Raw genomic sequence first — 23965 nt, forward strand, 5'->3', positions numbered from 1 at the left:
GTCTTTTTTTTTTTTTTTTTTTTTGAGGATGTATTATATAAGTCCCTGCTTGCATTTAACTAACTGACTCCTCTTAAACAATTTATGTACTTCTCCTATTCCTCACAGACCAGCTTGCTCCTTTGGCGGGGCTCCCCATGTAGGACCTGCCACTGGCACATCTTATAGACAGAACACGATAGGCGCTTCCTAGCATGGTGCTTCAAGCGTTACGCCTGCTCGCTTCTCTCTGCGAAGCACTGAAACGAGAACAAAACCTTTGAGGAGCACAGAGAGTCCCTTCAGCTTAACGGGCCTGACATTCAACATCTCCTCCTCCTCCTGTAAGGCACACCCCTGCCTCTCCCCAAAAATCTTACAGGATCAGTTCTGAGCAAAAGCTTTTAGCATCCAACTGCTTGTTACCAGGCTAAGTATCACCTTATGAATTTGTTTATTAGCTACTGAAAAACATGAAATTAATGGGCATCTTAGCCCTGGTGTATTTTCTCATTGCTCAGGAGCACTCTGGGGCTCTTGGGCTAGGACAGGGGTAAGGGCACCGATGCTGGGGTTTCTGCTTGAGGGACAACCAGGTCGCACCCTTCTACTCTCCTTTTCAAGCCACCTTCACTGGCTACAGAGGCAAAGTAAGAGATGGGAGGCACAGGGCATGCAATGCACGTCAGACATGTCACTGAGAAGGCACAGCCTTCTTCTACAGCTGGTCTGGAGCCTGGATTACAGTAATAAGCACCCAAACACTGGTTTTGCACTATTTATTGAAGACTTCAGGTGACAGCACAGCAGGTTAGTTTTGAATCATGCAACAAGAATGTTAAAAACAGGAATCCAGCTGTATGCTCTCCCCCACTCTGCTTACTGGGGCGACACAAAAAAAAAGCAAAACCAAACAAACTTCACTTCAACCCCTTGCCTTTGCTTACTGGAGCTGAACAGGATGGTTCCGTAGGTAGCAGGAAGTTGGAAGCATTCATACCACGGTGCTGCTCATGGGAACTGGGACAAGTCTTGCCAGACGACCTGCGGAGCTGCTTCTGCCAGTGGCATCTCCAGGGGTTAGTCATCAGGCAGCACAGTCCCAAATGCAGGGCTATTTCTTCAAAGAGAAACAGAGCACCTTCATTTTCAGATACAGGTTTGTTACATGTGTGGTCACCTATGAAATGGGATGGTAGGGGACTGCGGGGCTTCAGTTTCAGCTCGCAGACACACTTGTACATGGGTTTATTTTGCACCAGGTTCCCCCCTCTCCCTGCTCTCCATGTGGCTATGGTGTGCTCCCGCCTGCTCAGGACCAGCTGTGGGAAGATGCTGTAGGTGTAGCTAGGGAGGAGGCAAGCCTTCTGGGGCTGAGAAAGCTGCAAACTTGTCCCGTCCCGCCCCCCTCCCCCATCAAAAAAGGCCCATTTAGCTTCTGAACAAGCGTGAAAGCAGCTTTGGTAAATCCAGGTGGTTTTCCTCTCTTTCCAGCATGTTTGAGCACCCTGGACTCACCCAGTCTGTGCGGAGCACAGAGGGAGCTGATTTTTCTTGTGGAAGAGCAGATGCTCCTCTGGGACCCAGAGGAAGAAATGACAAATGAGCGCAGGCAGGAGAGATGGGTACAGGCAAAATTTCTCCCTGAGAGACTTTATCCGTACAGAGGATGTTGCTCTGCCTTCTGTGCAATTAAATACTTACTGACCAGAGCACTGCCGATTCCTTCGGATCAAGCCTTTATGATGGTCCAGGGCTACACATGAGCAGCTCAAGCAAGAGGGGGAATACCCGAGCCCTTTCGGGGAACCTTGGCAGGCTGCGGTGAATCCTAGCTGGCTGTTATGAGCTTAAGCTGCTGATAAAGCTGTGCTGCGCTTCAAAAAAGACACTTTTCAACTACCCAGCTTCTTCACCAGCCCAAAAATTGCAAGAGAGAACTTTGTATGAGAAGCAATCTGCCTCGTCACTTCCTCCGTTTCTAGAGATGGCCACCCTGGGCAGCTGAAGGAGTCCCTGCCCAGCTCGCCTTCCTGCTCCTCGGGGCCATGAAGTCAAGAGTCCCCTGTGTGACATCGCAGCACGATCGCACGAGGCAGCTCTACCAATGCCCAGCCAGGGCTGGGGGGCCGACAGAACCCTGGCGCAAGAAGCGGAAAGTGGCGAGCAAAGGCAAGGGGCGGAATGGGAAACAAAATGGCAATGAAAAAGGAAAGCGAGGCTCGTTTCTGCTTTTCATGTAACAGACTAGACTAGAGAGTCTCTCTTTAAAGGTGACTCATCCAGGGCAATACCAGGCACAGTTTCTTCTATTAACACACCCTTGGCAATAGCAGTTCAGTTAGTCACTGACTGGGTATCAAGACGTCACCGGCTGGGATGAAGCGTCTCCTTTAACTTGGTACGGAGTCCACTAGCACTTATTTACTTTGGAGAAGAGCAGGGGAGGAGAGAGGGGGGCACGCCATCCCTCCTGTGCAACTTTACCACTGACTCTTTGCACCCGCGTGCCGGCACGGCCCGCTCCCCTCATCTCCGCTCCCGCCTGATGCACCGAGCCTTGCTGCAAGAAGCATTAAATCTTTTCACGCTCTGCCGTGCAGCGTGGCTAATTGCAGGGCACGTCGGGGGGTCTGCCGGGCCAAGGATGGGAAACCGCTGGAAGCAGGGCAGTAGCATTGGGGGGGGGGGGGGGGGCGCGACTCCTTTGCAGGCCGGAGCCCCTCACCTGGGTGGCGGGAAGGGGATGCAGGCGTCGTGGCGTCGAGGCACGGGTCCGCGGAGGCGAGGCGGCCACACAGCGATGTCCGAGGAGCAGGTTAGCCGCTGTCACACGCACAGTGGAGTCGCCGAGAGCACAATGTGCGTTAGTCAGTGGCTCACCTGCTCCTGGAGGGTGACGGGGGGGGGGTGCGGCGGGGCCCACCTGCAGCACAGGAGACACCGGGCAGCGTGAAGGATGGGGGTCGCGGCGCGGAAGGCTGCAGCTCCGCGCACCCACCCCCGGGACACGCTCCCTCGTGCCTGCCCCGGGGTCGGCGGCACCCCGCCGTTCCCGGGGTGGGGGTCCTCTCTATCCGTCACGGCCGCCGCTCACCTGCGCTCCCGCCGCTCCGCGCTCCCCCCGCCGCCGCCGCCGCCAACTTCTCGCTCTGCCCCGGCCCGGCCCACGCCGCGCGCCGTGGCCCCCTGCCCCGCCCACCCCATCTCGCCCGCCAATAGCGACGCCGCCCGCCCGCCCGCCAGCCCCGCCCCCGCACCGCAGCGCCCAATGGCGTCTCCGTTACCGCCCGCCGGCAGCGGCGGAGGGGCGGGGCGGGGCGGCCCCCCCCCCCCCGCCAGTGACAGCGGCGGGCGCGGCGCGTTCGCTTCTGCACGTCGCTGCTGCGGGGAGGAACCATTTGTACCTGTTGAACCGCCGCCCGCCTCCCGCTCACCCCGCCCCGCCGCCCCCCCCCCCCGCCCTCTCCGCTTCCCCTCACGCCGGCGGCCGCTAGCGGCACCCACCTACCCCTCCGCCGCCCCCCCGGGGAGCCCCTTACCCCACCCCCCTCCCCGTCCCCCCGTCGCCCCCCCCCCCCGCTCTCCCCCTTCCCCTCCCCTCCATCCCCTCCCCGCCCCCGCCGCGGCCCGGCCCATGGTACGGTCCGCCGGGGCCGTGCCATCAGGACAGTGTCGGGGCGCACGTAGGCGGTGCGCGCGGGGCGGGGGGGGGGGCAGCCGCTGGCGGCGCGCGCCGCGGGCGGGAACAGCGGGGTGCTGCCGGCCGTCCTCCCCCCTCGGCTGCCGCCTTCCACATCGTTGTATTAAATTTTACGTGGTTCTATTCATTTTATTTCTTTTTATATTTTTTTAACGTTGTTCCCCGCCGGCCGGGTTGGGTGCGCGGAAGACCAGTGCGGCCCTGGCAGTGCTGGGGGGTGGAGACGGTTCCTCACACAGCCAAGGGTGCTGGGGGTCCCTCAGCCTGGGAGGCCCGGCTGCATCCCGGGGCGGTGGCAGTGTCCTGGAGGGGTAAGGGCCCAGACGCCCCGTGAGTGTTCTTCCAGTAACTTCTTTTGCCCCCCCCAAAAAACGACGGGCAGTTGAAGGCCAGCTGGATGTTGTCAGTGTAACGGTGCACACCTTCCTACGGGGAGAGCTCGCTCTTGCCCATCAACCCGCGAGCCGGCAGCCAAGCAAACAGTTGAAACGCTGAAACTTTTAGGGTGCCTCAGCGAGAATTTGCCAAGCACCAAAGATAAGTGCTTTATGGATGGGTGTAGTGCTGTCCCGCGGAGGTGACACGCAGAGAGTCAGGCATCGAGCCGGCGGGCTGGCTCCCATCTGCCCAAAGCCACGTGCCTTCCTCAAGCGGACCAGAAACCAGAGCACATCTAGGGGAGCGGGCACATTTGGTGGGACCCCCACTTCATCCATACTGCTGATATTCGGGAAAAAAACACTTTGGGTGCCAACGCGGCCACTGACCAAACAGGAGCCAGGCACCACATCCCTGCTGAACTGATAATGCACGCTGTCTAGCACAAGACAAGAGCTCTGCATCCCTTGTGAAAACTTCCTTGGCATCAGCCATTGCAGCTGTGACGGCCGTTTTGCAATCTGGTGCTCTTCTTGCAAGGTGTTTTGCAGGATTTGGAAGCAAAACCCAGCGCAGGCTCCCTGATAGCTGGTGACGATTCCCCACCAAAAGGATTTCCCTGCGTGTTTTGCTGGAGCGCTTACCAGTCACCCATGGCTCTGCTGTCCCATTGCCACTGGGGAGGGGGGGACGCAGGGACAGCCCCTCTTCTGCGTGACAGCCCGCACAATGACAGCCTCTGTTGTCGTTTTGTGCGCGTGCTATGTGGGGTTTTTTTGTTTTCACCCAGCAGCTGTAGGGAAAAAGTCACGTATTTTACATCTTCCCCAGCACAGGGCTCGCGCCCGGATTGGAGTGAAATCGGCCGCGGAGCACCCCGGCCCCTGCACCCTCTGGGGTGAACCAACACAAAAAGCGAGGCACGGCCGAGGAAAGTACTCGCTTTGTTTAAAAACAGGTATTTTGTGCGGAGTAACGTGGCTGGGTACTGCCCCAACACCTCCCTGCCGGCACCACTGCTTCTGCCCGGCTGCTCCGCGGGGCAGACGTGCCATCGGCTGCTGCGCTCCCTCATCTCTTCCAGGTGGTGGCTTACATTCCAGGTTTTACTTAAAAAAAAATTAAAAAATTAAATCCTTCTGCCCCTGACTGTACACGCACAGAGAAGGAGTGTGTTTCGAAGCGGTGCTTGCACAGCTGGCTGCCTGCACAGTCGAGCCCTGCACGTTGCTCAGACCTCCCCAGGTGCCGAGTGAAACCACCCGGCGTGCAGCAGGGCTGGAGGGACGCCAGCCCAGCGGTGCTGCGGTGGGCAAAGCCCTCGCCCGCAGCCCCAGCGAAGGCAGGACGGCCGCTCGTTCCGGAGGTGCCGTTGCCCTGGCGAGGCTCTGGACCTGGTGGCTTTGTGGCAACGCTGGTGGGTGCTGTTTGCCCTCAGCCCCCGCTCCCCCTCTGGCTCCAAACGAGCTCGTGGCTCAGCCCTTAATCTCTGGGATGAAATTTCCTGCTGACGCGGCCGGTGCTGCCCCGGGGAGAGCCCCCGCTTATCCCGGCCCTGCAGCTCTCCCCTTTGTTCCCAGCTGGCTTTCGGTCCCCGCGGCGCTGCCGGAGCTACGATGCGTGTGGTGACGGGGAACCGTGTCTGCTGATAGCGGGAGCGCGCTGCCGGCTGCCCGTCAGCCGCCGGCCCTCCTCACCTGCCAGTGTGCTGCGGGGACCGTGTGTGTGGCCCTGGGGGGGGGGGAAGCCAAAAGGGGACACATGCCCCCATCCTACCCCTGGGGGCCGGCGAACGCCCTACCAATTAACGTGCACTTTAAAAGTTGCCCCATAGCAGCGCAGACCTTGTCTTTTCAAGCAGCAGGCACTTGATGTTTACTAGCTGCACCTTTACCAGGGTTTTCACCCCCACCTGTCCCCCCTCGCCCCTCTCCCAAAGCCCCGAGCGGGCAGGCAGCAGCAAGGCCAGCGCAGGCTTTACTCCGCTCTGTGTTTCCAGAAGGACCTTGTTTTCTCTCTCCCCCACCACCCCCCATCCGATTCCTGACAATGACCCGAGTGTCTGCAGGGACGGGCGCATCAGCTCCCGGTCACGTCCCGTCTGCAAGCCCAGAGCAGGGCTGCGATCCCCCTCCCGCGCCAACAGGGCCAGAGAGGGGGAAAAAAACATCCCTGCCTCCTTCACCTGCCTGCCATCGCCCCGGGGGAACGGGGACATTTGGGTTGGGACCAGCCACAGTGGAGTTAGAGGCCCAGCCCTCGCCAGCCCCCCGCAGGCCTCGCAGCCTCGACACCCGCAAGGCTCGGCGGCCTTTGGCCCCCCCCCCCCAGCTTGGGAAGACCGGCCGAAGGGACAGCGAGCCCCCCGCGGATGTCGCCCCTGCTTCTGTGGGGCAACCAGGAGGCGCCGGGGCGGCAGCCGCCGTCCCCGCCCCCGCAGCCCCCCCCGGCCCGGCGCGACCCCCGGGACCACGGCTCCCTCCCCTCAGGGCGGTGCGGCCCCGCCCTCCCGCGGCTCCGCGGTGGTACAGCCCGGCGCACCCCTCCTCCAATGGTTCAGTCCCGCCGCCCTTCTTCTCCCTCCCCCGAATGGTTCACCCCGTCGCCTCGCTCCTTCCCACCCCCTTCTCCCCCCCCGCCGTACGCGCGCGCAGTGGTTCAGTCTCGCGGCCGCTCCTGCTGGCGCCGGCACCGCCGTGACCCGGAAGTGTTCCCGAAACACTTCCGTGGTGAGGGGGCTTCCGGCCGTGCAGCCCGTTAGGCCGGCTCGGCCCGGTTATGTGAGCGTCGGGGCCTTCTCTTCGCGTGAGTGCCCGGCGACGGGGACGGGACGGGACGGGGGGGGAGCGGCGGCTACCGGGGCCTGCTTGGGCCGAGGCGGGCGGTGGCGGGGGCTGGGCCAAGGGGGGCGGCGCTGGGCCGCGGGCCGGAGTTGCGCGGAGCGGCCGTTCCCCCGCTGCGGCGGACTGCCAGCTCCGGAGGGAAACTGCCCCGCGGGAGTGTTTATATCCACTTAATTTTGTTTCTGTAAACGTACTAGTTTATTGATTTATTCTCTGAGCAGTCGCTGGCGGCTGTCGGAAGATGCGGCTGAGCGGTGCCGCTGCGGGGGGGGGGGGGGGGGACGGACACTGCCCCGGCCCGGCCCCCCTCGAAGCTGTTTTCCGGGCTGTCCAGAGCCGGGCTTCTCGTGGAGATGATCCCGCGGGGTATAAAGTGACCGAGCAGGCGGCGACGGCCTCTCTGCGCGGGGAGGACCGGGGAGCGATCCGGAGCGGTGGAGGCAGCTTCCCTTGCTGCTGCAAAGGAGATTTGCTGAATAAAACCAATTCCTCTGCGCCTCCCCCCTCTTTCCCGTGGTTTGTGGTGCACGCGTGGGTGCATTTGAAGAAGTTGTAAGCTGTTTCAGCCTTCTACAGCAAAGTCAGTGGGCTTCTCGGCTAACAAACATAAATGAGGTTTTCATGCAAGTGTTTTTTTTAACGCACGTTAGCTTATTGCAAAAGCATGTTCAGGCTTAAAAACTTTGCCTTGAGGGACCTGTGCTTACTGACAGGTTTTTAAGCTGTGTAACTGGTGCCCTTCACTGGGCGCCCCATGTTCAGTAACAGCGGGGTGGGTGTGCTTTTTGTGGTTGTAGCTCCTGGTTTTCCTGCTGGTTGTTGCACTGATGCATTGCTGGTGTGTTGCAGAGGTGGTTACTGTGTTATTTCCTTTCTGGAAGGTCAGTAGGTCTTGGTACCTTTTGTTATGGTTGTGCACAAAAAAAAAAAAAATCATAAAAGTGCAGGAGGTTTTGTTTGGTGGTGTGGGGTTTTTGGGGGGGTTCCCCCCCAGTCACGCCCATAAACAGCAGGGAAAGCTGTAGTTAAAGGTGGGAATGGTGTGAAAGACTGATGCTGAAAGGCAACTCACTGGTAAGGGTGACTCTTCTTAAGAAAAGACGCCTGTTGAGAAAAAGAAGGATGTGCAGTGTTGCAGAGTATTTGATTCACAGCTGGAGACGAAGGCAGTGGCTCCAGGGAATTGCAGGATGGGAATTGCATAGAGCTTGGCTGCTGTTTTGCATGCAGAGGTACAAAATGCCCAGCTGCTCCTCTGGGTAAGATGCTGCACTTCAAAAGTGCCTTTGCAGAGCCTGTGCGTTGCTTTGTTTGCGTTGCAAACTCCCGGAAGTGTGCCCTGTCAGCTCCTGGGGAACCTTCGGAGGACAGTTTTGGTCCTGGAATTTAGGGTGGCTAAATTTAGGGTAGGGCCAGGATGGGGTAAAGATAAGCACTTCCTTACCTACCCTGGGATTAATTTTCTCTGTCTTATCTGTTAGGTTCTTAGGCGCTTCCCTTATTTAAATCATTGCATGGGTAGTTCTGATAGTGGTATTTTAGGAGTTAATCTTTTTGTAACTTAAACAGGGCAAAGTTAGATCTAAATTTAGATTTAGAGAGCTTTTTTAAAGCTCCCTGTGCATGCTAGATTGGCACTGTGGGGCTCTAGGCTGTAGGAGTCTCTCATTAATCTGAATACTTTCCCTGCTTAGTTCTCTTACTTTTACCTTTGGAATGTGGGGGTGGCAGATACTAGTCACACCATATCCAGATGTTTTCCAACCAGGTTCAACCATGATTTTTACAACTCTTATTTTCTTTTCTTTCAATGTAGCATATGAAATTGGAAACAAAGCCAAATGCTTTCTGATGTGTGACGTTGGTTTTCCAGAGGGAACTGAATTGTTTGGTCAATTTGGGGGGGGGAAAAAAAAAAACAAGAAACAAAACCCCAAAAACCCCAGCAAACCAACAAATAAAGCGGATGTGCCAATGAGAACTGAAAGCTTGTGTGTTTGAATATTTAGTAGACTTAAGTTTAGTTATAAGTCCTCTTTGGAACATGACTGCTCAATAATTGCCAATGAAATGATCAGCATTCAAAACCACCCTGTGAGAAAATGCAGCTGACTTGTTTTCTTTGCCTGTGTATAATCCCAAATCTTACCCAAGCAGATTAAAATAAATGCCTTGCCTAGTAGCTCTTCTGTTTCTAAAAAGTAGAAACTACTGTAAGAAGTTGGTGATGGAGGAAATCTGTTGGTGCTAGAAAGGAAGGTGTGTACAACTGTGTATTGGGTTTGTGTGGCAAGGTTTTGGTAGCAGGAGGGTTACAGGGGTGGCTTCTGTGAGAAGCTGCTGGAAGCTTCCCCTATGTCCGACAGAGCCAATACCAGCCGGGTCTAAGATGCTCCTGCCGCTGGCCAAGGCCGAGCCAATCAGTGGTAGCGGTAGTGCCTCTGTGATAACATATTTAAGAAGGGAAAAAAGTTGCAGTGGGCACAGAAACGGCAGCCGGAGAGAGGACTGAGAACATGTAAGAGAAACAACCCTGCAGACACCAAGGTCAGTGAAGAAGGAGGTGGAGGAGATGCTCCAGGTGCCAGAGCAGAGATTCCCATGCAGCCTGTGAGGCAGACCATGGTGAGGCAGGCTGTCCCCCTGCAGCCCAGGGAGGTCCATGGTGGAGCAGATATTGATCTGGAGCCCGGGGAGGACCCCACGCCGGAGCAGGTGGATGCCCGAAGGAGGCTGTGACCCCATGGGAGGCCCACCCTGGAGCAGGCTCCTGGCAGGACCTGCGGATAGAGGAGCCCACGGAGCAGGTTTTCTGGCAGGACTTGTGACCCCGTGGGGGACCCATGCTGGAGCAGTGTGCTTCTGAAGGACTGCACGCTGTGGAAGGGACCCATGCTGGAGCAGTTCGTGAAGAACTGCCGCCCATGGGAAGGACCCACCTTGGAGAAGTTCGTGGAGGACTGTCTCCTGTGGGAGGGACCCCATGCTGGAGCAGGGGAAGAGTGTGATGAGTCCTGCCCCTGAGGAGGATGAAGCAGCACAGACAACATGATGAACTGACCGTAACCCCCATTCCCTGTCCCTCTGCGCTGCTGGCGGGGGCAGGTAGAGAAACTGGGAGTAAAGCAGTGCCCAGGAAGAAGGTGTTTTGAGATTTGGTTTTATTTCTCATTACCCTACTCTGGTTGATTGGCAATAAATTGAGTTAATTTTCCCCAAGTTGAGTCTGTTTTGCCCATGACAGTAATTAGTTGAGTGATCTCTCCCTGTCCTTATCTCAACCCACGAGCCCTTTGTTATATTTTTCTCTCCCATCCAGCTGAGGGGGGGGGAATGATAGAATGGCTTTGGTGGGCACCTGGCGTCCAGCAAGTTAACCCGCCACAAACTGGAAAAGTCGCTCGCTGTTGTAGGCGGCTGTGTTGGCTTTGTATCAGAGTGAGATGGAGCTTGAGTGTGTTTTGCAGACTGTGGCTCCTCTGATGGTCAGAAACCTGCACTTGCGTTCTAGCTGGAACATACTCAGAGTACATTAAAACACTGATTTGGGGTAACGTGTAAGGATCTTGGTTCAAAAAACTAAATGTTTACTGAAGGCTTGTTTGACAAACACTTGTTCTGGAGGAAATGCTTAATCTTCTCTGTTCTTAAAGCCAACAGAAAACCCTGTTGCTAATATGGCTTGAAGAAAGTACTTGTAATTGCTCTTTGATTGTACAATTAAAATTACTTAAGGCAGCTCGATGTAAAAATGTAATCTGTCTTAATAGCAAAGCCTAGGCTTTACGATTTACAATGCAGCAGAGCCAGTGCTGTGGTAGGCACAGAGCGCTTGGTGCAAACCCAACTTGACCCTAGTGAGGTTGTGCCTTTGTGAAGGGAACCTGGGGCTGGGGAGAAGCACTGGCACATGTAAAGCGATTGAACACCTGCCGTGTACTCATCATTTTTGCGGTTTAATGTTTTGTTAAAATATTGTGAGGTTCTAAATGAGAATTTGAAAACGAGGGGATGTTAAGGAGGATCACGGTGTCTGCCTTTAGCGGACCTAGTGTGCAACCTGTAATGCAAATATTGGATGTGCTGTGCGCAGACTGCAAATCTGTGAATGATGCACCTGCCTGGGGAATTGAAATGGGTTTCGCTGTAAGCAGTGACACCTTGCGTTAGTGGTATTGAGTCCAAAGACAAGGGATCTCTGTCCAGGTTACCCTGCGTCTGCGTTCGCGAGCTGCCTGCTGGGACACATCTTAAATTACTCTGAATAGATTCTTCAAAGTGTGATGCTGAAGAGAGGATCAGCGGATGTGAGAGCCTCCACCCTGTATGCAGGGTACTGCACACCATGGGATTTCCCAAATGAGCAAGCAGTGAGGGGTTGGGTACAGTGGGGAGGGCAGGTCCTTGGCACCCCCAAAACTGAAAGCAGCTGAGGTTGCCTCAGTCAAATGGCCTTTGGGGATAACCGGTTGCTTTTTAGCAGTCTGGGCTTTTATGTTACAGAAGCGCACAGTTAAGGTTTGCCTCAGAGGGATGACTACAATCTCCTTCTTAATTAAACTTCTGGGTTTACCTAATAATAATAAAAATGCTTCCTATCTATTTTGTATCTGCTGGTTCCATCTCAGGGTGGGGGGGGCGGGTGTTAGAAAAATTCTGATGTGGTAAGTGGTGGAATGAAAGCTGGGCTTTGGTATAGGTTGGTGAGCTGTCTCAAGTGTATCATGAATGTGTTTGTGTTTCACAGTGGTAATTTGTTTGAAATGTCTCCCATAAGAAACAAAATTTGGAAGTGCTGCTTATTGTTCTTAAAAAATAGGAGAACAAGCTCTCATGTTAGGTGTATAATCAACTTTGGTTTCCTTCTTTTTTTTCTTAAGAGCAGCTGCCCAGTTTGGAAAAGGTTGTTAGTAAAGCAAAATTTGTGGTGTGCTTTAAATTTCAAATTCATTTTATCTCACTTGGTTTCTCCTTGTCTATTGCCAACTATCCACAAACCAGACTTTTTTAACTGACAGGATTTGATTGTTTGCTGCGATACCAGATTTTCCTTAACTCCCGAGTTTTGCCTCCGAGCAAAGTACAAGCTTGCATTTGCAGCATAAATATGTCAGTTTAGATTGTCAAGTCACAAGTGCTGATTTGTTTGCCTCTGTGCTTAAAGGATATCCTTCCGTGGGGTAGCAGGGTGAGAATAACATGGGTAGTTGTTTCATTTCACAGCAGTGAAGAAATGCATGCTGTTTGGAAATGTAGTTAAGTATATGTTGGTCAGAACTGTGGTTTGTGGGAATCGCTTTCAAAAATAAAAAGATCCTTTTCTCACTGTGCTTATTGCTTTGCTTTAAGGAGAACCAGGGAGCAGGGGAATGAAGGTCATTGTGGTAGCAAAGTGAAGGCTTACCCACGGTTTTACGCCTGCGGTGGCTTTTGTTGGCCTCTGTTGTCCTCAGTGGCTTGGGAGTGCCGTAGCTGGCTGGACGTGGCACTGGTGGGTCAGCAGGAACCCGCTCTATTCCCACAATCTGCCGACGGAGAAGTGATACAGGCAGAAAATCTAAATGCGCTATGTAAATTCCTGCTACATACATAACAAATACACCTGCCACTGCCCTGCTATGGGACTGGTGTTGCCAGTCTCTGCCCTTATGTATCCTGCTGTAAAGTCGCCACAAATTTTGCAATGCTGTAGTTAATTTAAGTTTTGGGAGGATATTATGTAATTGAGTTTCAGTTTGAATAATTCATACATATGCACTGCTGAAACTTGAAAAATTCCTAGTGTTTCTTCCTATTTTTTCAGTTACATCATGGAGCGACTGGCTTTTGATGAGTCTGCGTGTTTTCAGCCAACAAATTGTTTTTAAACACACTCCTGTTAACAGCCACAAATTTAGCTAAAAGTTTAAACCTCTATTTAAGCAAGATTCTTGCTGAAGTTAGGAGAAATCTTTACTGAGAACTTGGTTGTGTTGAAGCTCGATCTCTTTTCTTTTTAGCTTTTTTTTTTTCCCTGAGGATTGAAGACTCCATTTGCAGTTTAGTCTGGTTTAGCAAAGCCTACATTTTTGAGGCTCTTAAGTGCAGAGCTGTGCTATGTGGCTCAAAAAGGGAGTGTGCAAGTAAAGATATGCATCAAGAGCACTTGAATAAAACATAATGTTTTGTTCCAAAAATTCTCTTAATACGCAAGATATGTAGTGTGGAGCAGGGAGAGTGGGAGAAGAGCACCCAATTGAAACTTCTTTGCCACACTTGTAGAAGAATCCGATATTTTTTCTTCATATGAGATATGACATCTAGCTTTATAAGTGTCAATTAATTATATTTTTCCATGACTTGCTTATAGAAGCTTGCAGGGATCTGTCTTTTTTTAATGCTTTGTTGCGTTATATATTAAAAGCTCTGGTTTGATTGTCATTATGAATTTGGATCATGAGACGTCTCTCAGTATCTGTCAGTTTTATTGTCAGTCTGTGCTAATGCACAGCAATTAATGTGATTGCATTAATATGCACCAGATCAAGTCTCCTCCTTTCTGTGGAATAATGATTGTGAGGTCTGAGACTTCTCTATTTCATGACAGAGCTGTGAAAAGGCCTTTTTTAAAAAAAGACCTAAAATATGGAATCTTTCTTTTTGTTTCTTTTCAATTGAGTGAGAGACTATTTTGATTTGAAACACATATTGTCATCCTGTTGGGCCTTGTTCAAAGGAGTCCCTTTCAGTTTTGCATTTTATTGCTAGTCTACAGGATGGTTTTGGTGTTTGCAGGTTTTCTATTCCTATTTTCAGTGGGGAGTTCTGGTTATACGTTTTTCTGTCATCCAGGAGCCCAAGACAAAGCTGAATCTTTCATGTAAACTGAGTTCCACAAGCAGCTGGTTTCATCCAGCTCAGTAGGGATATGAAACTTCATATAACGGTAACTGCTTACCTGTAGCCACCTCTGACTTGAAACTGGGAAAACTAATCGATGGTGTGAGGAGCCTTTGCTGTAGAGTGATGTCCCTTCCACAGTTCACATCTCCGCAGATGTGTTGGATGCTCTTTGCTGGGCTGACGCCTGCTCTGCTTGCAGAGGTAGTGCACTGCCTCACTGAAGTCTGCCTTCTTGCAGGGAGTGGATTTCCAATGTCCTGCCATGGATGATGACAGCCAGGATGAGCTGATAAACAAGAACGCTGCGCTAGGCAAGGGCAAAAGACAGAGTCTCGCACTCCTCAGTGAAACAGGTAAATGCAGCCTCTGTGCATGTGCCTGTTTCTAGTTCTAGGTTGGAGAACCTATTGGTTTAACGTCCGAAGAGAAGTAAAGATATATTTGTGACCACTTATTTCTTTTTCCCTGACAATTTTTTTGGTTTACATCCTAAAATCTGTATCTCAAACTGCTGGTGTGCTTCCCTTGATTTTCTCGGAACAGGCAGCTTCGATACCACTGAGGAAATCTGGGTTTTCACTTCGTATATAACATCCTGAGCAGGAGTTCTGGTGTGTCCTTTGCTGTTCTGTCTGTCTGTCTGCATCAAATAGGTATTTCCTCTCTTCTTCTCATTTCAAGAAAGCAATGGTGGAAATAGCTGTGATTCAGATGATACTGGAAGTGAGGAGGAAGATGATGACACTGAGGGAGAGGGACGTGAGGAGGACAAGGAAGAAAGTGAAGATGAAGAATTAGAAGGTAGGTCTGTTAATGTGTGTTAACAGGCTTTTTTTTAAATAATAATTGGAGGAAGATGAAAGCTTTTCCTCCAGAAATTAACCATGAAATGTAAATCCACAGATGCTGCTGTGTCAGGCTGATGCCCAAATCCTATGGTAATAAACAAACAAGTAATACTCCCCAATTCCTAAGTTTTTAAAGCATTGGTATGTTTGAAGACTATCTGCTAGCCAAAGTGGTGTAGTTATAGTCAGTAGCAGTGAACTCTGCCCCAGCATGAGTAGAAAAAAAGTCAAAATTGCAACAATGGCTCATGCTGTTTTTTCACTTATGAAAAGTGTGTTTATTTATTTGCTTTGGCATGAGGCTCTAAAGTGAATGTTGTGATGGGGAGTTTTGGAAATAAATTACTATTGCTGTTAAGCCTAGGGTGGAGGGAAGAAGACTAATTTTTCTTTGAAAAAGGGGTGTGGATGTTACTTGTTAATTTTACTGAAAACGTGCTCTGTAGATGCATGTACTTCTGAAACTGCTGCACTCAAATTATTATTTGGATAGAAAAAAATTTTTTTATCACATCTTAAAGCTTGTTGGGAAGGCAAGAGCACAGTTTTCCAAGTTACTAGTTAGACTGATTTGAAAACAGACTAAAAAGTTGACACCAGGTGCCAAACAGCTTTATTTATCCATTGTGTAGAGTATTCTCTGCTATGTCCAGACAGGAGAATTAAATAGAAAAGACAGAAAGACAAGAACTCCATTTTCATTATGTGTAAAAAAAAAAAAACAAAACCAAAAAAAACCCCAGCAACAACAGCTGCCCCCCCCCCCCCCCCCCAACCCACCACCAAAAAACACCAAAACCCAAACAATGAAACAACCCAAAATAAGTGAGAGTGGGTTTTAGGTAACTTTTCACTGCTTCTTGAAAATGTCAACTTAATTCACAGGTTTTAGGGAAAGACTTACACATGTCTCTATTTTGTACTAAAAATAAAAACACCTTTCAGTAATGTCTGCTGAGTGTTTGTAATTAATTTTACTCAAAACCAAGCTTCTTTAAGCAGCTTCCAGCTAGGTACCCAGATCCCTTGACTCAAAATCATGATTTACTGGTGAAATCTTTAATCTGTTCTTCTGCAGCTGAGCATATTGCTGCTTCTTGTCCTCTGGAGTGTCTTTTTTAAAAAAAAAAAGAAAGGGGGGGGGGGGGGAAGTTGGGTACATGATAACTTTATTATAACTTTATTTTTTAACTTCAGTATTCAGTGGTAGCCTGACATATCCTACTCTCTTGTTGTTTTGATAATCTGTTGTTTTTCTGCTGTCTGTTCTTTTAATCTCTTGCAAGACTAGTCACGTTATCAGGCTTTATTTTTCGCCAGAGTAATCCATTGCTTTTTAGTGAAGGGATTTAGGAAAAAAGAAGACAGCAAAAATTACTGCCGCAAACTGGGGAGGCTGTGCTTTGCCCTTGCAGCCCTATTAAAATAAGCTTACTTGGAATTTTCTGTGAGCTGGTACCCCATCCTGCCCACCCCCTCTGTCCTCGCTGCTGAAGCCCTGCAGCACACAAGAGTTGTTTTTCATCTCTCACTTTTTAAGATTGTGAAGACGATGAGGAAGAGGAGGAAGAGGAGGAAGAAACTGAGGCCTCTGTGAGGGGAATGACTGATTCTCTGAAATTAGAGCCACACATAAATGGAGCGAACATTTCGTCTGATGAGGATGGCGAAAACTGCCCCATTTGCCTCAACACGTTTAGGGATCAGGCTGTTGGGACTCCTGAGAACTGTTCCCATTACTTCTGCTTGGACTGCATTGTGGAGTGGTCTAAGGTGAGCTGTTTTGTCCCTGATGTCCTGTGGCCTTTTGGTGTGCTCTGCTCTCTCCCCTCTGATCATGCTGTTCTGCTGTAATGAGAACAAAACACTGTGATATTTATATTTGCTTTCTTAAGCTTTTTTACACGGACTTGGGTTACTGCTCTATTTGGCAGGATTCGTGTTTGTGAAGTGTGGATCTGTTTTTCTTGTACCCATCCTCATCTGTCCTGTTCTCTGAAAGCTCTAATGTCATAAGCAAGTGTGTTTCTAGGCATCCAAATTTTTTTTTTTCAAGTCAAGACACCAGTAATACTGGTTTTCTCTGTGTGTGTATGTATATATTTCTCTGTATATCTATCTCTTGTTGAATTCTATGTTGTGACTGTTGGATGGGGGTCTGTTGTGACAGTGAACTTATAAACATAGAAAAGATATAAAAGACTACTGACTAAATCAGCAGTTTGCTCTCAATTCAGTTTTCAGAGTTCCTTGCCACCTAACGGTGTGGTTCCCATAATCATAATCCAGGGTGAGAATTACAGCAAAATTTACTGTGCATGCAGCAGTACCAGTGGTAATTAAATTAAAAAAAAAAAAAAAATCTCAAAAAATCACTCTTACTGAATGTATTTGTAAGCCATTTCCAGTTGCTCATTCATCCAAAAGAAAGAAAATGCCCTAAAACATGAACACTATTTCAAGGCAATGTTTGGCAGAACTTTTATGTTGTTTTGGCAGTTGAATAATAATTAAATTACCTCAGTATAATAAATGCTTTTCTAAAAATATGTGTTTTCTCTGATACAATAAGTTGCTTGTAAACCAGATAAGTCAGATTAAAGTACTTAAAATATCAAGACCAATAGCCGTTAAAATGATTACTACATTAATTTAATGCTTATTACGTTCATAATTGAAGATCACCTTTTTAAAAATTGAATCAAGAGATGTGCTTATTGACTATAAGGGGAAGTTTTTTTTTTCTTTCTAGAATGCAAACTCCTGTCCAGTGGATCGAATCCTGTTTAAGTACATTAGCATTCGGGCACGTTTTGGTGGTAAAATCTTAAAAAAGGTGAGCTCTCTACTGTAGCAAATAACAAGGCCAATTGCCACAAAATAGCTATTCAGAGGTTTACACTTCTAGCATGTTTATCTGATATTTGGTATCTGGATGAATTATTTCTTTCCTATTTTGAGATTGCCTTTTAAGGAACTGTTACAATTTTTCTTCCTCCTTATCCATGTTTCCCACAGTATTGTGTGTGGATTGAAGTGTGGCATCATTTGTGATGGCAAAAAGGGTGGTTTTCATAACCTTCATGCCATTCTTGCATAACGGACATTTGATTCTAAGCTGTTCTGCATTGATAAGCCTGTCCACATGGGCAAAATGCCTCGCATACTGCAAGTGCTGTTATAATATGAATAGGAGTAATCTAGGTTATACATGATCTCTTCCTTTATGTCTTGCTACCAGCTATACTGTGTAGCGGTTGGGTTTGTAAGGCAAGAGAGACACAAGGCAATAGTAGAGCTCTTAAAGGCACAGGTTGAGTGAGCTACTAGTTTCTCACAAAAGAATATTGAAGGGTTGTCATTGCTCTTTATTAATAATCAGAAGCATGTTGTTTTTCAGGGGACATTTAGGAGTTTGATGCTCTGTTTTGATAAACTGATGGTTTATTATTAAGTGTTTGCATTTTTAACAGAAGTGCGATTTAACATTTAAATCCTCTGTGTAGGGGGGGAAAGCTAAGCATGCTCTATTCTCTTTTCTTGTTTGGGGTTTTTTTTGTTTGACTACTTTTGATCTTATTCTGGAATTTTGGTTTCACCTGTTTTTAAAATGCAGTTTTCTATAGTTGTTGGTATCTGACAGTAGACAAGTTCAGTAAATGTTTTCAAGCATTTGATCATGTCCTACATGTGCTGAATGAACTAAATGAAGGTTCTAGTATGTAGCAGCCATTTTGGTTCATTCACTTTCAGATTTTGCTGCAGGTGCTGTTGATGTGACAATGGATTTTACAATTCTGCACATTCTGCATAAAATGTGAATTCCTCTTATTTAGATTCCTGTTGAGAACACAAAAACTCAGGGTAATGATGGAGAGGATGATCCAACCTTCTGCGAGGTGTGTGGCAGAAGTGACCACGAGGATCGCCTGCTGCTGTGTGATGGCTGTGATGCAGGGTAAGAAAGGTTGAAATAAATGTAGCACCTGCATGATTGCAGGTGGCAGTGCAGGGCTGGCCAGTGCAGGGCTGGCCAGTGTTTGGTCCACAGGCACTATCTGGTCTGTAGGCTGCCCCTTGCTACTCTCTTCAGGCTCATCATGTGTCCAGACTTGTATCCATGTGCTTATAGCACAGACGTCCCCATGATGTGATGGATCCTTTTCTGGTCATGTAGCAGCATACGTGTGGACCATCCTGCACATATCAGTGCTGCAGACCACCAAAACAAGTGACCATAGCTTCAAGTGATGAAGATGTTTGTGCTCATCCATGCAACATCTGCATGCACAGAGGGTAAAAAAAACATACAGCCTTTATGTCACCTTGAGAGGGTTTATGACTCGTCCCAACTGACTGGGTATTAGTGCTGTGTGGCATTAGCTTAAGATTCACAATTTCATGAAATTTTGAGGTCTTTTCTTTATAGCCACAGCTATTAAATGATTCCCTTACTCTTGCTTACTTCTGTCTCTGCCTAACATATTTTTTTCCCCCCTCCTTGATTAATAAAATAAGTTTTTAAGTAGAGGCATCAAAATACTTGAATACAACTTTGGGCCTAGAGTCTTCTGCTAGAATTTAAAGCTCTTATACTGTTTAATCAGTCTTGCAGCATTATCAGTTTGATGGTGTCAGAAGTTACCCATTGAACAGAGAGAGATACTTGCTAGCAATGAATATGTAAAATAATCTTTCAAAAATTACTTCTAGCAAGCTAACTAGATACCTGGTTAAGTCTAGTTTTGACTTTGTGTTCTGTAGTATCCACATACACTGATTCACCTTCTGGAGAAGAGACAAAATCAGGAACACTAAATATTATTAAGCGTGTCATCAGAACACTGAGTTTAAAATACTTAACCAAAACGAGTGTTTCATAGGTCTTATCTGAAGTCATGTCTTTCAGTTCTTTCTGAACTTTCATAAGCATTATCTGAACTCAGGGTATTGCTTCAGGTTGTCCTTCATGGTCTCTCAGTAGTTCCTCTGATTTTTTTTTTTTTTTTTTTTTTTTTTTTTCCCCCCAAGTCTGATACAGTTTTTGATTTTTATCTTCTTTTCCTAAAATAAATTCTTTATAAATGCTTGACTTCTAGAGTTAGCACTTCTGGAAGCACTTCCTGAAGAAAGAACTTGTTTTTACTAGGTCTCCATGGCTGAGATTCACTCTAGAAAAATGTATAATAGCTTGCTTCAACTCCTAGTTTTATTCCTCTACATTTTCTGTCTGACCTGACACTGGAGTGAAAATTTCATCAGTTATTTTTGCCAACAATTCTAAAGCCAATGGAGTCACCCTGTATTTCTATTGCTTTTAGCTAGATGTGGCTTTCCACAATGTTTAAACTGTGTGGTATAATGCTATTATCTTACAAATTTAAGTTATGGCTTAAGTAATCAAATCTCTTCCCATTGAAACCATTTTCAGGTAAGACTTGTTGGAATGTGACTACGTAACTTTCTGAACTGTGTATCAATAGCATTAAGACTGGTAGGAATACAAAAGTGCACATGTCTAGATACTTGGACAAACAGTAGAAAAAGGGTTAGTTGCATTAATGGTGTGGCACATTAATGTGTGACTTCGCTGAGGTTACCAAGCAGCAAGAAGAGAGTAACACTGATATAGAGATAGGTGTCAAGAAGATGAAGAATAGATGTCATTTTTCTTACTGTTCATGAGTACTGAGACAAAATAGTGAAGCAGAAGCATCCATTCATTCCTTAAAGGTACAAGAAAGAAGTCCGAAATCAGTTCTTCACTGCTAGTCACAGAGCCCAAGAGATATGTTGAGGGCTTGTTGGCCAGTCTCTCTTGCCCTCTGTGTTGCACACAAATAATCCTGGCCAGACCGCTTGGGCACACGGAGTCTTTGTGCTTGTGAGTAGGTGGGTGCAAGAGTGCAAATAAATGAACCTGAGAGAATGAGTGTGAGTAAAATCAGTTTACTTCGAGTTTTTCTGTAGAACAAGTATCACCTTATACTTCTGTAAGATCTGGCATTGAGTTTTGTTATGATGATTTTCCATGTGAAGAGGTTCTTTCCCTATCCAGGGCACTCTAGATAGCTGTTGCAATAGGTTCTCCAGTGTCCAAAGTTTTAGGGCTGAAAGTCTTTGCTTGTCAAGTGGGTCATAACATGACTTCAGAACTCCCAGAGATAATTTGAAAAGTATGTAATGAAGTTCTTGCTAGAAGTACTTTTGTTGACATCAGCCTGAACCTAACAATATTATTTGTCAGAATACTACTTTGGGGAAATGATCTCATTCCTGGTAGCTGGCAGTTGGAGAACGAGCTCTCCTTTCCCAGAGAAGGAGAATACTTTGCTACTCTAATTTTAAAGTAATGTTTTATTGCAAACATTATTTTTCAACTTCATCTTAAATCTCTGAAAGAGTGTAAAATCTCATCTGCTAAGGTGTACTCTTTCATGCAAGAAGGACATGTTATTCCATTTTTTTATTGACAATTAATATATTTTAGTTTAAACATAATATTGGCAGTTTTGACAGTTTAGCTGCAAACTGAGTTTACCACAACGTGGTTTGGAACAGGTTTGAAAGACACAATCTGAAGTTGGGGTGATGGGTGGAAGGTAGATTAACAGCTGTAGTATTTCTGGGGTTTTTGTATTGCTATAAAATGGGATTAGAGTGTCAGATAGACGTTCCTTCCCTTTCCTTACTCTGTGGCCAGGCACTGAGATGTGTTAGTATGCAGTGGATTTTGGCATGGGAAGGTGAAACAGAGAGCTTCGCTCTTTTTCCTTTACTTAGTACAGCATTTAACTCTGAAATACATCAGAAATAACAGTAAGGTTTCCCCTTTTAGAAAAAGAACAAAGTTGGTCATAGAAATGTTGCTAATTTGAAGCTGAAACTCTTACTTGAAGGCTGTGGTCTCCCTGTGTTCCATGCCTAGGGAACTTGGTCTAAGCACTTGGTTTTCATGGGAAGCATCTCATTTACTTGGGAAATCTGTTTTAATTCTTTTTAGCAGTGTAACTTGAACATGAGTTGCTTCAAAAATTCTGTGCTACTAACACATGTTGCTTTGGCTGGGTTTTAATTGCTGAAAATGGAATTGAACAAATTACAGAACCCAAGCTGGGTGATGTTGAAAGACTCTCCTGGGTAGCTTCTCTGTAAGTGGTTGGTGAAACTGTTCAGTCTAGCTGCTCAGCCTGTTGGGTAGAGAACACTTCAAAAGGCCTACCTAAGGGAGCATCATGCTCTCTTCTTTCCCTTTGAGATTTGATAAGGATGAGCACAGTTCTCAGTTGGATGGTGTTTGGAGGTCAGTTTGGTTAATCTCCAGTCCTGCAAGCAGCTGTATGAAGCCACTGACTGACCAATGCTCTGCAACCTAGCTTGTGCAGTTGTGCAGAAATCCTTATCACCACTTGTCTTAATCATGTCAGGCATATGTGGGATGCAATGTGTTTATTCAACATAACAAGGCATTGCAGTTGACCTGTGTCTAGTCATGCAAAATAAAATGTTCATAAGTACCAGTAACATTAATACTATGTTGGTTTGCAGGAAACTGATGTTGCTTTCTGATTGCCTGTCTCCCCAGCACCTCAATACTTCTCTCCTTTCTCTTTGCCACCATGAGTTTTGGCTCTGCACATTTGTTGCAGCTTGGGTTCAAATGGCAAGCAATGCACCATACAGCGAGGGAAAACCACTCACTTTTCTGAGCTTTTCTGAGCCTAAAGTGATCAACATACCATCTAGAATTGAAGACCTTTATATAAGTACAGGTAGCGTTGTTTCTCTGGAGATTGGTAGAAGCAGATGCATAGACCATAGTTTCAAGCTTAAGAAAATGTGTCCGCCTTATGTAGCATGTGGACAGAGGTAAAAGGTTCTCTTCCCTTGGTAAGGAGCACATTGTTTGATTTTTATTTTACTTTTTTTTTTTCTTTTCTTTTCTCAAGGTATCACATGGAATGCCTTAATCCACCTCTGAGTGAAGTCCCTGTAGATGAATGGTTCTGTCCAGCCTGTGCCCCCATGGGTGTCAGTGCTGCTGCAGGTAAGGATTTTGTGGTATCCAGTCAAAGTAAATATTTTTCTCCTGGCTTAGATGATGTGAAGCATGTGCTGTTTTGAAGAGATGTTTAACCCCTGGTTTTATCTGTTTTAAATAATTGTTTTGATAGGCATTCTCTGTTGAACCTGAAGAGTTGACTTGAACTCTTGACTGATAAGAGGATCTTGTTTATTAAGATTTTCATCTGCAGTTACAACCTGTTGAGCTGCTGCTTATAAGCATTCTTTAACCTTCCTGAGGCAAGCCCAGCACCTTAGTGCAACTGCATTGTATTACATTGGAAAGAATTTATTAGTATCCTGATCTCAGATTGCCAAGGTAGCAGCAATTTCTGTGACCTAGAAAATTGTCTTTCTGTGTAACAGTCAGCAGTGGTGTCTGTGCTCATTTCCTTTTGAGAGGATTATGTCTGCTTTGGAGGTGACTGGTTTAAGAAAGGGCATACTAACTTTTTTTTTTCTCCAAAATTCTGGAAATGCTTTCACCTGTAGAAAGACAAGTGACCTGGGCATCTTTTCTTTCAAGATACAGATCATGTCAGTGAAGAAGAGGTTGCTGCCCTCATGGCTGATGTTATTCCTACCACCAGTAGACTACGCCCTCATGTCCGAACCCGAGCTATAGCCAGAACTCGGCAGAGTGAACGAGTTAGGGCAACAGTGAACAGAAACCGGATAACAACAGCGCAACAAATTCAGGTATTTAGGAGTATTTGCTAAAGAGCCTCTGGAAGAACGTTGTGGAAGAGTTGAAATAAGTCCCCCCTTAAGTAGCTCAGCTGTCTGTGTTGGCTGTCCGCAGCACAGTGATTAGTAGTTGTGGAGCTCTTTTAAATTTGGTTGTAGAACACGTGCAAATGGAGTGCAGCACATGACCAAGACTCTCTGTTTTGAAATCTGCGGTAGCTTCCTCTCTTAATCTGCATTTTTATCACCTCAGCTGTGAGCAAAATTGTATTTTTATTCCCAGTGGCTGTTAATGCACAGTTTGTGCACCAGTTCTGGTTTTTTAGCAAGGTTTTTTGCAGAGACAGGGTGTGTTTATTTGACATTTGTGTATTTGCTTGTTTGTCCTCCTACCCCCTTTCCCATAGCAGTAGAACCTGTTGGCCACCCTTAGCCAAATTGAAGAGAAAAACTTTGAAATTTTAAGGTTTCTATGTTTCTGAAAATCAGCCTTTTCTTGAAAAGAAAAAAACCAGATGCTAGTGTCCTTAATGATGTGGCAGTGTGAGTTCAACTACATTAACAGGTACCAGAGAATCTAT

At 47.5% G+C, this 23965-nt stretch overlaps 1 protein-coding gene and 1 long non-coding RNA gene across 6 annotated transcripts in view; one reads left to right on the forward strand and one right to left on the reverse strand.

Annotated features, from left to right (window-relative positions):
- Positions 1-744: 744 nt before the first annotated feature.
- On the reverse strand, positions 745-3127 carry LOC115352200. Its single transcript, XR_003927020.2, has 2 exons — positions 3077-3127; positions 745-2905 (listed from the first exon to the last, which is right to left on the reverse strand). It is a non-coding gene; the product is annotated as an uncharacterized LOC115352200 (long non-coding RNA).
- A 3590-nt stretch (positions 3128-6717) lies between these two features.
- PHRF1 (PHD and ring finger domains 1) overlaps positions 6718-23965 on the forward strand; it is a 34626-nt gene continuing 17378 nt past the window's right edge. Inside the window, exons 1-9 of one of the 5 annotated variants that reach the window (XM_041129407.1) lie at positions 6721-6865; positions 7125-7343; positions 14024-14138; positions 14467-14586; positions 16174-16406; positions 17386-17469; positions 18470-18591; positions 22583-22680; positions 23224-23396. In XM_041129407.1, coding sequence (XP_040985341.1) covers positions 14048-14138; positions 14467-14586; positions 16174-16406; positions 17386-17469; positions 18470-18591; positions 22583-22680; positions 23224-23396 — 921 coding nt within the window. In that variant the 5' untranslated portion in view covers positions 6721-6865; positions 7125-7343; positions 14024-14047. Of the gene's footprint in view, positions 6866-7124; positions 7344-14023; positions 14139-14466; positions 14587-16173; positions 16407-17385; positions 17470-18469; positions 18592-18764; positions 18930-22582; positions 22681-23223; positions 23397-23965 lie in introns of those variants that run through there. The other 4 variants (XM_030039989.2, XM_030039987.2, XM_030039988.2 and 1 more) reach the window with 4 other exon arrangements.

This window comes from Aquila chrysaetos, chromosome 16 (assembly GCF_900496995.4).
Source record: "Aquila chrysaetos chrysaetos chromosome 16, bAquChr1.4, whole genome shotgun sequence".
Lineage (NCBI taxonomy): Eukaryota > Metazoa > Chordata > Aves > Accipitriformes > Accipitridae > Aquila > Aquila chrysaetos.